This window comes from Melanostigma gelatinosum, assembly GCF_949748355.1.
Source record: "Melanostigma gelatinosum genome assembly, chromosome: 13".
Taxonomy (NCBI): Eukaryota; Metazoa; Chordata; class Actinopteri; order Perciformes; family Zoarcidae; genus Melanostigma; species Melanostigma gelatinosum.
In genome coordinates this window covers 9160755-9176339 of record NC_136646.1, presented here as the reverse complement: position 1 = coordinate 9176339, position 15585 = coordinate 9160755, and the positions used below count along the sequence as shown (strand labels likewise).

General features: G+C 44.6%; 1 protein-coding gene across 2 annotated transcripts; it reads left to right on the top strand.

The window, feature by feature from the left end:
• Positions 1-598: 598 nt before the first annotated feature.
• hook2 (hook microtubule-tethering protein 2) lies at positions 599-14953 on the top strand. Of its 2 annotated transcripts, XM_079282268.1 has the most exons (22): positions 599-766; positions 1654-1736; positions 2347-2419; positions 2570-2620; positions 2710-2842; positions 3067-3134; positions 3468-3533; positions 3718-3798; positions 6536-6687; positions 6946-7086; positions 7770-7971; positions 8101-8211; positions 8949-9036; positions 9561-9627; positions 9980-10117; positions 11250-11337; positions 11803-11837; positions 11925-12007; positions 12119-12222; positions 12675-12776; positions 12861-12932; positions 13170-14953. In XM_079282268.1, exons 1-22 carry the CDS (start codon positions 722-724, stop codon positions 13296-13298), a joined length of 2112 nt encoding a protein of 703 aa, XP_079138394.1. In that variant the 5' UTR covers positions 599-721; the 3' UTR covers positions 13299-14953. The 2 variants fall into 2 exon arrangements, with proteins under 2 accessions (XP_079138394.1, XP_079138395.1); XM_079282269.1 differs by lacking the exon at positions 12861-12932.
• Positions 14954-15585: the final 632 nt, after the last annotated feature.

Genomic DNA, 15585 nt, shown 5'->3' with positions numbered 1-15585 from the left:
TCGAAGGTATTAAGTGGTAGCTCTGTCTCTGTTGGCTGCTGATATTTTGGGGGCAATTTTGATTATGAATCTCATAAGATAATATTGGTTTTAGATGACTCTGGGGTTGCTTTAAGGTGCCATTTTGGTGGATGTTAGGGTGAATTCATGTAAAATGATCTTATTAGAAATGTTATTCCTGATTTTATAGTCATATTTTTCTTTAATTCTGATTTCGAGGGATGAAAGTATTTGTTTTATCTGTTTCATATTTATCTGTACCTCACTGTCACTGTCACTTGTCCAGAATACTCATAAAAGGAGATTTTTCACAACAATAAGGCTTCCCTGGCTAACGTTACATTGTGAATAAATGAAATAAAAATCATGAAGTTCATTATTGCGTCGCCAGTATTCAAGATAGCGGGATTATGAGAGCTTTAAAAGACAGCAGGCTATTATTGTCTCCGTTGTTGTCGTTTCATATCATGACCAGACGAGCTGACCCGCAGCTCACAAACAACATAATCCGTTTCCATGAGAACGCTCTTAATACGGAAGCCCGCTTGGATAACAGGAGCTGAAACGCGAAGGGGGTAGGAGCAGCAAGAGGCCATGGCTGAACAATGACTGACGTGGAAAGTGTAGGGAGAGAGTAACAAACTTCGGTGGATAAAAAGTCGTGAGAGCCAACCACATCAGCCCCCTTAAGCTGCTGTGGGCTTTGACTGGGCACAGCACAATGAGTCTGGATAAAGCAGAGCTGTGTGACTCACTGCTAACCTGGGTAAGTTTGATGTTAGCGAGGTGTCCTAGCGAAGGCTAACCGCTTAACAGGTGACAGCAGGTGTTGGCAATGTATGAGGAAATGAATCGTTTCTTTTGCAAGTGAAGGCCTCGTTAATCGATACATATCCATTTTGTTGACTACGTAGCACAAGCTATAAAAGTTGCGTTTGGAATGCTAACTCTCGCTAGCCAGCTAAGCTAACTAGCTAACGTTAGGTAAACCCATTGGAAGTTTGCTGTCGGTGGTCTGTTTTAGCTTGTTATCTGTACCAAACTGACTGTGGTGTCAGCAACGTTGACTGCCAGAAAAACAGACCAAAACAGCTTAGTGTAAGCTGAGAGACTCATGCAGTAATGTTAGGTTATCCAACATAGTCACTTCTCAAGAGCAGGAAAAACCCACCTGTTTGGCACCTTTCCGCTCAAAGGCCAGTATCGGACTAAACTAAGAGTCCAGCTAATATTAATAGCTTGCTATGTAGGACTGTACCCATGTACCTTCTTAGCATCTGTCCTATAAATAGTGGAACGAAAGACTGAATGGGTTTAGACAAAAAAACCCTGTTTTTGCTTCTACCTGCATTATTTGACAGTTTTGTAATATCTAGGCCTCTCTAATGTTTGCACTTTTCAGTAACATAAAAGCTGTTTTTGCCCAAAATAAGTATGCACCCACTTACTATTTACAACAATGTTCGAGAGGAGTTTGTTTGTGGAGGTTTTTCCACACATCGAACGATTAAACCCACATTCACACGTTCATCACAGTGTATGCGTTTTTTATCTGGTGTAGCTTTGGATTGCCGTTGAATGAAACATGGCTGTGCATCAAGCGTATAAGCAGCTTCACCCAAGGTTACTCCACTAATTCTCTTCATTTTCCAGATACAGACATTTCAGGTGCCATCATGCAACAGCAAGCAGGACCTGACGGATGGAGTGGCCATTGCACACGTGCTGCACAGAATGTAAGGGCTCACATATGTTGAAGTAGTTGTAGTATTTCTGATTGTTTTTCATTATCTGAGTGCATGAGCTTGGGGTAAATGGCTGGTAGGAATTCATTCAGAGCCTTCTCACTGCTATTTGCTTATCTGTGTGATTTGCACTAAATTGCACACGGCCCTTATCTATGCAAAACTTAAACCGCTTAAAGACAACCGTCTGGATTTGTGAGGTCAGCTTTGTTAAAATATTGATCTACTCAAAAATAAGACCTCTGTCCAGACCCGATCACCTTTGTAACTTGTCGTGGGACATTTGTGTTCCACACAGATAAATAGACAACATAGCTATGAATCAAAGCAAATGTTCTTTTTGTGATGTCACTTAAACTTAGAACCCAATGCTCAATAGTTGTGTCTCGATGGTAACACAAAAGTTTACGAAAATGTGCAAAAGCCCGATGACCTGTCTTAACTATTCAACGTCGATGTCTAACCTCAACCGTCTCGCGAGAGCGCCGCGTGGGCGTTTCTTTCCGACATGTGACGGTTCTACTTGAATGTCATTGTGCGCTCTCGATGCCCCGCGGTCGTCCTCATCGTCACCGGAGTTCTCTTGTGCTCTCGTTAACAGAGACCCCTCTTGGTTTAATGGCACGTGGCTCGGCAGGATCAAGGAGGAGAGCGGGGACAACTGGCGCCTCAAGGTAATTTGTGAAACAGCGGGATGTGACAGAATACCTTACGGCCACCTAGAGTTACCAAGATGTCGAGGCTTTTATTTTTACTTCCCTTTTCCTCATTAAAATGAGGATCAAGATTGTGACTCTAATTGTCTTTTCTTTTTGTTCTCTCAGGTCAGCAACTTAAAAAAGATTCTGAAGAGCATGCTGGAGTATTACCTTGATGTAAGAGGACTGTTATTTTGACTAACTTTGGCACTTTTAGTACACTTTTTAAATTCACTCCTAATCCTCACCTCACTTTCCACGAACAGCTGCTCGGTCACCAGGTGTCGGATGAGCACTTGCCAGACCTGAACCTTATAGGAGAGATGGGAGACGTCACTGAACTGGGCAAGCTGGTGCAGCTCGTATTGGGCTGTGCTGTCAGCTGTGAGAAGAAACAAGGTGATCGTCACAAGTTGATAAACTGATCACAACCCCAACCTAAAGACAAATTACAATTCAGAAGACAAAAACCGATCATTTGTTTATTCAAACAGCCGCTTGATGAGCACCGGTTCTCTGATAAATGCAGTGCTGGTTCAGGTTTTTTTTTTTAAGAGAGTATTTGTGTAAATCCTCATTTGGCTACACCGTCACGGCTCTCTGTTGTCTTCTCCTAAACACAGAGCAAATCCAGCAGATAATGACACTCGGGGAATCTGTCCAGCACGTTGTGATGACAGCCATTCAGGAGGTAAGTGCGCCTCTCGCTTATCCTCTGGGTTTCTCTCTACTTTGCATTAATCCCAGCTCTTAGTCATGGTTAATTCACAATCAAAGCAATCCGGGATAAGCATGAGACTGAACAGAGTCCCAGAAACCCTACTCTGAGGTATTTCAAGCATATGTTTAGTGTTTCATTGGCACCCATAAGAGCTGGAAATGTTGTGAACGTGGGAAAAAAAAAAACCCCAACCTGTTTTTGGTTTTTCTAAACAAAGTTATTCCAAAGAAAACCCAATAAAGCTGCTTTTGTGAACGGGTGTTTTGCCTGTAATTTGAGTTTTTCATTGGCTTGTTTTTTTAGCTATTATCAAAGGAGCCTTCATCAGAACCAGGAAGCCCAGAGACCTATGGCGACTTCGACTACCAGGTGAAACTTGCAACACTTTATTGCCCCCCCCCCCCCCCCTTTTTGTTTTTTCCTCCTTACTCAGCAGATCTGTTACATCTTTCTTTTATGTTCTGCCTCACCCTTTTTTTTAATTAATGTTTACTCCCGCCCACTGGTATGTCATCTCCTCTGTCTTCATGTTCTGTTGGTTCTGTGTTCACAGTCCAGGAAGTATTATTTTCTCAGCGAAGAGGCAGACGAGAAGTTGGACCTGAGCCAGCGCTGTCGAGACCTGGAACATCAGGTTGGTGCGCCAACAGGCGTCTACAGATTACTTGGCAAACATTTTCCTGAGAAATTTAAAGTTAGAAGTCTTGTGATTTTAGTCCTGTTTGATTTGCCGATGCACACGGTTGCTGATGGTTACATCAAGTGCATTTTAATACTACAGGACCCAGAAGTCTTTGGGCAGCAAACACTCCTTTAACAGAAATATACGAGCTAGCAGCGACTGGTGTATCTGATTACCGTGCAGTCAAACAAATCAACTTTGGTTTAGTAAAGAAATCAGTCAATAATTGGGCTTTTTCCATCATAATTTGAGGAACTGCAATCTGATTTCATGCTGTAGTTTTCCACACGACTGCAGGGCAAAGTGAAGTCTGTGTCCTTGCTGAGGAGTTGGCGGTGTGCAGCCTGTCTCCTGCCAAAAATAAAACGCCCAGAATGTCTGTTGTCTTGTGTTGTAGCCTTTCTGAAGAACAGTCGCTGTCGGCAGATCTCTGACAGCGGCACTGCATTTCCTGTGATTGCGTCACATTAAAAGTTGCCCTGGGTTGAACTCTTACTGTGAAGCTACAGCAGTAAGCATTAGCAGTCGCTTAATACGGCTCTATCCGCGGTTACACTTTGTTCATCCGATCATGCCAGGATGTGTTAACTGTCGAGGCATTTTGATCCGAACAGCGAGGTGTGGACCGCATGTGGGCACAATCCAGACAATTTATCAAACCATGGTCTCGTATCAACCCCCCCCCAAAATAGAAATGGAGAGGAGGAAAACCGGAGCTGGAGCACAGCTGAGAGCAGCTGTCGTGTTAAGTTGCTGCTGATGAAAACACCAACAGTTCTTGATTTTGCTGCTTTTAAATAACAAAATAACGGAATCGATTAGAAATGTATTCATCGCCCGTTTGACTGCTGCTCTTTGGCCCGTGTAATATATCTGATCAATACACGGACACACGGCTGAGTTCCATTCTGATGCATCGGATAAAAAAAAGTTGCATTAAAAAAAAAAAAGACAAGTGTGCCCTCGGCCTCTGATACGGTGTTGGTGCAGTGAGGATGATATCAATGAGATACAAACGGTAGCGCTGGATGAAATGCTGCATCACCTCCTGTGAATCCCTGACATGTAGGAAGCCAGTTTGAACCCAGTGCGGGAATGGCGGACTCCGCCGCTCAAATTAAAACGACTGTATAGAGACGTATCTACTGAATAGACGTACTTTAGATGGCTGATGCTGGAAAAACTGCTGCCAATCAATAGTATCAAAGACGGGGATTGAATTCATGAACATAACAAGGATCCTCACTTTAAGATGGCATATCGGTGCTTGGGTTTCTTTATTTATATTTCCATTTGTCTAACAAAGCTGTTGGCATTATCTCAAACATCAAGCTATTTTGGGATTCTGGAGTAATATACAACCACTTCACCGAGGGATGGCCAATGTATTGGCGGTATTCTGATATGAGACTGGATATAGTAATGCCCTAATATGGTGCACGCGTTGTCTTTTCCTGCTTTTCAAGGCTGCATTACAGTAAAGCGATGTACTTTGTGAACTTACCACACTGTTCCAGCTGGCCTACTGTTTGCATCACCCTCTTAGTCATAATATATCCACGTGATTATTACTGGCGAGTATTGACCAAAAGTCACCAGTGGTCGATATGGAAGGTTTTGGTCAAAAATGTGATATTTTCTCATCTTTGGATGTACCCGACCATCAGATCTGTTTGAGGCCTAGTTCTGTGGCAGCATGCTGTTGAATGTGTGTGTGCGCCTGCAGCTTCTTTTTATTTCTTCCTTTCCTTTTGATCTGACCCTTTATTGATTATTCTGCCATATACTTTGTTTGTGTTCTCACAGCTTGTTTTTGCACCACTGACATGAGAGGGGACTCAGTTTGTGCGTTTCAAAGATACGTTTTCGTCAATAGTTGCATAACATCAAGATAAAACTGACACGTTGCCTTGGGATGGAGCGGTAGCCAACAATAATTTGTACCGCTCTCAGCCCACCTGTTTGTTTACTTACCAAGCCCACGCGTTACCGATTAGTCATTTGTGTTGTTTTGCAGGCTATTTACTGTTGCTGGTCCTCTGCTACAGCATGCAATCTGTCCTTAAAGTTCAGTGTAGGCTTTTGCTGTATTCAAACTGGAAAGATGTCCAGCAGGTAAGTACACGCTCCGCCTTCATTTTTGTAACACCGGAATGCCAGCTTGTCTAACCGTAACTTCCCTTCAGCCCGCCACAAACATAATATAACCCCTGAACGATAACCGTGTAACCAATATTAATGATGGTCCTCACTGAGCTTTTACATATTCGGCCCTTTAACTCATGAGAATGTGGCTTTTGACCCTGAGGGTGCTGCTAACAACTCCCCCATTGAGAAAGTTCCGTCCGCCTGAGACCGTCGCAAAGCAGCTGACTGACTAGCTCTTGAAAACTTGAGCGTGTGAAATGAGAACGAAGCATGTGTTCGAGGTCCTCTAAGCATGAACAGTGGTGAGTGTGTCGCTGTGGATCCGTCGTGTGCCGGTACTCTGGCTTTTGTCGTGTTTTATTCTCAGAAAGACACCCTGTCAGCATTCTTGATATTTCATTCTTTAAATCAGCGCTGAGTACTTCTCTTCCTCCCTTTTGTACGGCTGTATCTTTGTCACTTTGTCGCACCTTCATCGCTCGCCTCTCCCGGCCTTTCTACGCCTGCTTTCACGGTGCTTGTCTCTGCGCTTCTCTCTCAGTTGTCGGTGGCTCTGGAGGAGAAGTCGTCCCAACAGGCGGAGACGCGCTCTCTGAGGGAGAAGCTGAGCCGCTGCGACTCTCTGGACGTCTCCACCACCGGCAAGAAGCTGCTGCAGAGTCAGATGGAGCAGCTCCAGGAGGAGAACTACAGGTACAAGCAGTTACATGGCAGTGTTGGCACCAGCCCATGAAGCCCAGGGTTGCCATCTAGTATGCAATGCATGAGCAAACACTCATTAGGCCTTTACATAACAGATGTTTTTAGTTTGCATCATTCACATCATGTACACATGCAAATCAAATGCTTTTGCTGGATCATATTGCTCCAGTTAGTATCTCACAATGAGCCCATTCAGTTTACTCAGTTACACAAACAGCTGCTCTGGTGTCGTGTGTCTGTCTGTCTCAGACTGGATAACAGCAGAGATGACATGCGTGTGCGGGGAGAGATTCTGGAGCGCGAGGTGCTCGACCTGCAGCTACGGAACGAAGAGCTGACCAGCCTGGCGCAGGAGGCCCAGGCCCTCAAAGACGAGATGGACATCCTCCGGTGAGAACGCACTTCTGCCGTTCTTACAAATTCCCCCGTCCCAGTCGAGTCGAGTCAACTGTGGGAAACCGGCGCAGGCCTTCTCACGAGCGAACCGCAGGAAGTCACGCTCGGTGGCCGTTGAATCACATGGACGCTGAAGGCTTCTGTGTTCTTTGCAGAGCTTTTTGGGATTGTGTAATGTCAAACGAGGGAATACACAATACATTGAGGTCTTTTTACATTTTTGTTTTAATTTTAGAGTTATTCGACATTCCTGCTACCATCAATAAAACCCATGAAAATATCAAAACCCACCGTCATCAACACTCTCTAGCAGAAAGAAGTAGAAAAGTATTGAGGGACCAACTAACACATTGTTAGTTTTGATCTTTTCGGAGGACTTGGAGAATGCAGAACAACACCAGCCTTCTCCTTTAAGCAGTAGTTCATCTATTATCAATTTACACTCACAGAAACACAACTCCCACTCTGCCCACACACAGACGTCCATTCAGCTCCTCTCTGACATCTGTGTCGAGAATACGAATTTCATGCATTGACACCGGCCTGCGTCAGAGTTGTTGCCTTTCAGTTGTTAAGCACACACACATGCACGCGGATGTATTGTGTTTTAGCTAAAAAGTCCCATTTCTGAGCTGGTACTCAACACCTCCCACACGGTCTCTCCCCCCCCCCATCAGGCACACGTCTGACCGGGTCAACCTGCTCGAGGCGGTGGTGGAGACGTACAAGAGGAAGCTGGAGGATCTGGGGGACCTGCGCAGGCAGGTGCGCCTCCTGGAGGAGCGCAACACGGTGTACATGCAACGCACCTGCGAGCTGGAGGAGGAGCTGCGCAGGGCCAACGCTGTCCGCAGTCAGCTGGACAGCTACAAGAGACAGGCAAGCTGTGGTGGGGGGGATGTAAACACAGTCTGGTTTCGGCACGCGTTTGGAAAACCTTGTCAGTGTTTTTATTATACCCGGCCGTTGCCAACACGGACTGTTAATGTGCTCTCCTCGACTTTGCAGGCTCACGAGCTCCACACCAAGCACTCGGCGGAGGCCATGAAAGCTGAGAAATGGCAGTTTGAGTACAAGAACCTTCACGACAAGTATGACGCACAGCTGAAAGAGAAAGAAGTGAGTCAGCGACCGTCGGCGGGAAATAAATAGTTCAGTTGTGGTGGGGAGAGAATGAGCACTTTACCAAACGCTGTCACAGGGTTTTTATTTAAGGCTTGTTGTCAGTGTGGTGCGTCTGAAATCACGGTCGCACACTAAAGCCCTGTCATACCGGACCACCTTACATGCAGTGATGTTGATTTTTATTACAGCGGTCCTTTTGGGGATCAACATTTTTAGTGACCATGCAGGAGCAACTGTTGCCGGGCAAATCTCATAGTATTCTTCAGTGGACTCCCACGGCATGCGTCAGTTCTAGCACCTTCTGCAAACTGACAGGAGTGATTCATGTCCTCTGTTACTGGTGGGAGTAAATAAGGAATACATACTGTACTGACATGAAGTGTACATTTACTGCGAGGTGGTGTGGTGAGCCGAGATAAAAGGAACTCAATGTTCACTGGGGTTTTGTGCGGTGATGTAAATCTGTAAAATTGAGTCAGTTGTCATGTGCAGAGCTGTTCTAATGAAACCTAATTCCACAACCAGGAATCAAACCACGGTCTTTGTGGTCATGTGGTACGCTTCACCATTAAACTACCTTGAACTTAAACTGCTACTTTGAACTTTCCATTCCACGCACGGCAGTTTCATACTTTCTCGAATTTATACATATATATTTGTCTTTTTGTTATGATAAAACATGAAGCAGTCTGGAGTTATGCTGAGGTGTCGCGTTGTGCTTCGTTCCTCAGCGCCTGATCTCAGAAAGAGACACACTGCGGGAGACAAACGACGAGCTCCGGTGTGCACAAGTCCAACAGAGGTGTCTCAGTGGATCTGGTGAGTTATAACTCCATTTAGAAACAAATGACTGAACGACTAAAATAATCTAAAGCGAATATCAAGTGTCAGTGTATTGCCTTCAGTAACAGGAAGGAGAACCAGCACAGAAGCTGAGCAATGTGCTGCTGTGGACCAGCAAAATGTCTCTTAAGCCAGCTCCAAAACAAAGTTTGAGTGTACGCTATGTTTAGAATATTTTCACCACTGTTCCTGAGTGTAACTGAAGCCGTCAGCGACGCTCTTTTCAAAGCCACAAGACTCCTTTTGACAAAAGCAGAAATTGTAACTGGCTGAACACGGGAGCAGCTGGTCTAGCGGTTAGCTCGTTATGGTGGGGTTTGAAGATCTGTAAGACGGCAAGGTATAATATAGCGTACACTAAAACTGATATTAATTTCTTTTAGGTGTCAACATTTTTTTTTTCCGGATTAAAACCAAAATATGCAAATTGGGGGTATTTAATGAAATGGAGTTAAATTGCCCTCAGACACCTAATCTCTCTCTCTTCTCTCTCTCTGCAGGAGGCTTGTGTGACAGCGGTGTCACAGTTGGAAACCTCGCTGCAGAGATCATGCCGACTGAGCTCAAGTACGTCTGTACACGCATGGGTTTAGGGGTTCATGTATTCAAGCGTAACCGATGAGATTTTCCCCTCTAAACCCGCAGCAGACGTCACATCGGTGTCTCTATCAGTAGCTCAGTCGTGCCCTACATTCATCGTCTCCCGCCTGAAATAGCAACACGCATGCCGGCGCTTCACATTTGGCCTGGGTGTTGCCGGACAAAGGCGCGGCCGACTCGCCAGTCCTTATTTGCCTCTGCCGCTCTCTGACCCATTTCATCTCTCCTCCACTATATTTCCCCCCCCCCCCCCCCCACCCCTCCTTTCCCCTCCCCTCTTACTTCCCCCTCGCTTCTCAATGTTCTTTTCCCCGGACAGGGAGACGGTGGTGCGTCTACAGAGCGAAAACAAGATGTTGTGCGTCCAGGAGGAGGCCTACAGGCAGAAACTAGTGGAGGTGCAGGCTGAGCTGGAGGAGGCTCAGCGCAGCAAGAACGCCCTGGAAACTCAGAATAGGTAAGGGGGAGGAGGGGGGTTAAGTAATCATTAGTGGTGGTGTTAGGCAATCGTTCCCTTTCTAGGTCACCATACTGTGTTTTCCTGGACATTAAGCTGGTTGTTTGGCTGATAGTGGGAGTGATATCTGCCTAAATGTCAACTCACCCTCTGGACTGTGTGCTCAACTGAGCTGTGTGGGCTGGACTGGAGGACAGACAGCAGAAAGCCAGATTGTCCCTTGACTGTGTGTGTGTGTGTGTGTGTGTGTGTGTGTGTGTGTGTGTGTGTTTACATGCCTGTGGGCATGTGGACATGTGGGTGGACTGCGTGTGTGTGTGTTTTTGTGTGTGTCCATGCAACACCAGGCCCAGGGTGTGGGAAGCATCCTCAGTAACAGGAGGAGAGGAGTGGACTGAGCATGCTCAGTAGAGCAGAAGCAGTGAACGGACAGGCCGCTCACTTGGGGGAACACTGCCTCCAGCAGATGTACACAGATCCGCATGATGCTTTGCATACATCTTCCACCCACAGTGCACACCTTTCCTCTGTGGAGACAGCACAGCTATGGCTGGAAGAAGAATGTCTTCTGTGCAGAATAACAGTTATCACGCCATAAGTCATCAAAGAAAAGAAAAACAAGTTAAAAAATGTAATTTACTGTAATCAATTTGATGAGCCTCTACCTGCTTTATGGATTGAACAATTTACATTTTTAGAACCTCCTGTTCTCTCCCCAGTGCACTGTTCAGAATTTGTCACGTGACTGTTGGTCTCAGGCGAGTCAAGTTAATTCAAATGCTTAATTTGGAGCGAGATTTTAGAATGCTGTAGAATAAAATGTTTTTTGATGAAATTCACAATTTGAAGCTTCTTTTTGGCTTCTTTTTCACGACGGAAGCGTTCGTCACACGTGTTCAAGGACCATCGGCAAGATAAAATCTGCGGATTAATCACTTGGCTGTGATAAACGGTGTAGTTTTGGTGGTTGTCTGAAGACTACATGCTTTCCAATCCCCCTGGCGGGTTTCGGGCGGTTCAGAGGGTTAAACCTGTATTCGTTTTGTCATTCGTATCGTCTCCTTTTTTTAAATTTTTTTATTTTTGCTCTTTCTGCTCCTAACATTTCTTCTTGTCCCCGTTTGTCTCCCAGGTTAAACCAGCAGCAGATCTCAGAGCTGCGTTCTCAGATCGAGGAGCACCAGAAGGCGCTCCACGACCAGGGCAGCAAGACTGAGGACGTGAGTCAGGAGGCCTCCTTCTCTTCTCCTCTGCCCGCTTGTGTCACAACTCCTCTCATTCCATAGAGTAGCTTCCTACAATCACGCTGACAAGAGTATTGAGACGCAGTGCGCATGGGAAAAAATTCTTTGGTCAACTAGATGCATGCTACATGGAGTATATTGACAACACTTGGCTGTTGACTGCAGTGTTTATTCTACTTCGATACGTTTAACCCATGTTTGCTGTGGTGATTCACTGTTAACTCCCGCTCCCCTCTCTGCCTGTCTCTCTGTGCCTGCCCCCGTCCATCAACTGCCAAAATCAGGCCATCGTAAGTACGGCCCACCCTCCGTCCAACTGGCCCACGGTTGAGCTCTCAGCTTGATTATTTTTGCAGCTTATGTGGAGTATATCTGTGCTTTTTAAGAAAGGCTTGTGTGTTGGATTAAAGTTTGAATGTGTTTTTCTCTTCTTCCTTGAAGTCCTCCTTGCTGAAGAAAAAGCTTGAGGAGCATTTGTAAGTGCTGCTTCTTACAGTTTATTCATTTGTGTGGGTCCCAAACTAAAGTGATGATTGTTAATATTACTCTTGTGATTATTTCAGGGAGAAGCTCCATGAAGCTCACTCGGACCTCCAGAAGAAAAGAGAGGTCATCGACAACCTGGAGCCCAAAGTGGACGGCAACAGTGAGTCCTTTCTGCCCGACGTTTCCTTCAGTCGCTGCCTCTTTGAGCACCCGCCGGTGTCTTCTCTTCCTTACGCGTTCTTTATCTCCCCCCCATCCCCCTCTCTCTCAGTGGCAAAGAAGATCGACGAGCTCCAGGAGAGCCTGCGGAGGAAGGACGAGGACATGAAGCAGATGGAGGAGCGATACAAGAGCTATGTGGGGAAGGCGAGAACGGTCAGTCCACCTCGACGGAACATGTTGTCCTCAGCATACCACTCTAAAAGCTGAGGGTTCTTTTTTTCCACTGGTTTAAGGGAGACTCTACCAATTTCAGACATCAAATCACAGGTTGTGGGAAGTACTACTGCATATGTGGGAAGACACCCAAGTTTGAAAATGGAAGAAAAAAAAGTGGGGGTGTGGAGTTACAAAAAAGTGAGATTTCCAGAGCTTTGTAGCTCGCTCATCATCTCTGCTCCAGACTACATTAGCTGGCACCTACATTAACCACAATGCATCTTCACCGCAGACAGTTAATGCAGGAAGAAGAATGTGTGGAATAAAAAAAACACAATTTCTCCTGTTTTACTGAGTTGATTTTACGCCTTTCTTCTTTTTTTAAACTGTCCTTTGTTTCGTCTGGAGTGCAGCACTGAATCAGTGGGGTGGTCTTCTAATGTGTGCAGGTGATCAAAACCCTGGATCCCAAGCAGAAGCCGGCGACTCTGGGCGTCCAGGCGCTGAAGAACCAGCTGACGGAGAGGGAGAGGAAAATCAAACACCTGGAGGTACGAATGTTTTTGGCGTAAAGAGACAAAGTAGGTCATTCCGGCTCTTTAAATCTCACTAATGCATGATGATCTGTTGCGCAGCATGACTATGAGAAGAACAGAGCCAGGCATGACCAGGAGGAGAAACTCCTCATTACTGCATGGTACAACATGGTAAGTGAGTGTACAAATGCATAAAAACATGTAAAAAGCCTGAAGGGATTTCTTTTTACGGATTTCATGTTTTGTTCTTTTGAATAAAAATTCATGAAACTCGTAAAAGACATTCGAGGCCAAACAAGCTTTTTACTGCAGAGAGATGAATTTGCATGAGACACAAGTCCTTATTCGCCACATTGTTTTTCCACACCCCCGTTCCTTCACTCTTCCTTTTGTCTCGCCGCTCCTCAGGGGATGGCGTATCATCAGCAAGTGTCTGGCGAGCGGCTCGGCCCCTCTAACCAGGCCATGTCCTTCCTCGCCCAGCAGAGGCAGTCCACCAACGCCAGGAAAGGCCTGATGCGACCCCATCCCAGATGAGCCGTCCAGGCAGGAGAGCAACACTTGCTTGAAAGGAAGCGCGGAGAGAGAACGAGGTGATCCTCTGTAGACTTCTCCTGAACTCGCTGTCTCTTTGCCTTACACTTTTTAAAAACAATTTTTTTTTATTTTATTTAAAAAAATGTTTTAACTGGATCGCTGCACCTCAGAGTATTCTTCAAGCTGCTGCTGCCCCCTGCTGGCTCTTAATGGTACGAGAATGTTTTTTTTTTTCTCTTCGGAGCCCTGGAGGAGAGAGATGCTCTGCTGTTGATTAGATTCAGAGTCAACTCTCAAAAACGGAAATGAGTGGAGGGAGTTGTGGGGCCTGAAAATACCCGTCTCACCTTTTAAGGTGACTTTTATTTCCTCTGTAGCCTTTAAGGTCTGTTTTAACTCTTTTTTTTTTTTTTGTCTTTTATGTTATTCAATAGGATGGAAATGCGGTAGACGAGAGAATTAGGAGTTTTACAAATAGTATTCCAAGTGCTAAAGAAGACATGAAGCCACACATATAGAATGTTATAGACTGAAAGCAGATGATCACATTCAGCCGTTAGTACGTCTTCTTGGTTTTGTTCATTTCTTTTGGATTTTCTTATACCTTTGTTGTCTTGACTGTGTTTTGAGGTGGGTTTGACTTTTTTGTTTTGTTTTAATTTGACGGACCTCGAAGAGATGTGAAGACCATGAGTGTGTGTTATTGGCTTTAGTCTGTGTGTCCACTTGAATCATTTTCATAATTAGAATTATTTACACCAAAGCACTTTCCTAGAAGGGTGGGTTTGTTTAGTGCCTCGCCGAAAACTGAAACTACTTCCTCTATTGGCACAACTATATTGACCGAAACACTGCAGGCTCATCTTCATATGGCTGGTGGTACTGTGAGTCATGCATATGGTTTTTCTTAACAATGTTCTCTAATTATGAATTTGATAATTACTTCAAGATTTCTTTTTTTCTTCTTTCCAAAGTGTGAAACGGGGTATTGGTTGTGGGTTGGACCTAATTGCACTCAACACTTTCGACTCCGTACTGAATACAGGCAATGGAAGGCCTCCTACTTTATCACAAAGACTGGAATACACGATGAGTCCGTAACTATTATAATGACTCAGCTAATGGTTGTTTACCACTGCCAGACCTTGTTTACAGTTTCACTGAACTGGAAAGAAATACTTTATCAATAAGCTGGAATTCTTTTATTTTTTTTCTTTGTCTGTTGACAGGAAGTCTGAGGTTTCTGGTGTAATATATGTGTACACTGTTATCAACACTACATATGACTTTGTTTACGACTGGTTAATTTTCCTTTCAACACATGTAGTCATTTGATTCCGTCCCATATCAGAGCTACTGTTCTGTGACTTGTGCTTCATCCCTGTGAATGTTTGTGCTATGGACTACGCAGACCAGAGTCCTGCTGTTGTGTTCAAATGTTTTCTACTGATGTTTCATTGTTAGAGTTGATATTTCTGGTGTTGCGTCACTGTTTTTGCTGCACATTTGCATGGCTTGAAGGGGTTAACTTTTAGGCAGTGTTTGTTTGTATCATATAATGGTCTAGTAGATCATAGCATGGTGTACTTCTCACAGGGGTCTGAGGCAAGTTCAAGATCTGTTCTACTTTTGCACTACAAATAAATGGGATCTTAAGATAAGAAATAGTGGGCTGGTGTTTTCTTTGCAAATACATTTAAAGTAAATTACGTAACAGTCCTGATGTACCGACTAAAATGTTTATAAACACTTATCCAGAAAAAAGACTACGGTAATTATATGTACACTTTAATTCCGTCATGATCTCAAGGCAAAACTGATGAGTCGGCTGTCTTGCATCGGCCTGAGCATGTTCAGTGAAAAAGGGAATCTATCAACACTTCCAGCAACATTGCCCTAAAGACTTGATAACCAGCAAATCTAATGAGCCAACAAGTCATTGCAGTATACAATATAAATTGGATTAGAATCAGGTTTATTTGCTTGTAGGTGAAAACCTATTTCACAATAAGCAGGATTATTACTGAGAAAACAATGACGTACTATACGTAAGCCCTTTATATGGCTTACTGTACTATGTTGTAAAATGTAAAATTAAAAGTCCCAGTGTAGCGTGTTGAATAAAGTCGCAGTGTAGCGTGTTGAATAAAGTCGCAGTGTAGCGTGTTGAATAAAGTCGCAGTGTAGCGTGTTGAATAAAGTCGCAGTGTAGCGTGTTGAATAAAGTCACAGTGTAGCGTGTCGAATAAAGTCAGTGTAGCGTGTCGAATAAAGTCAGTGTAGCGTG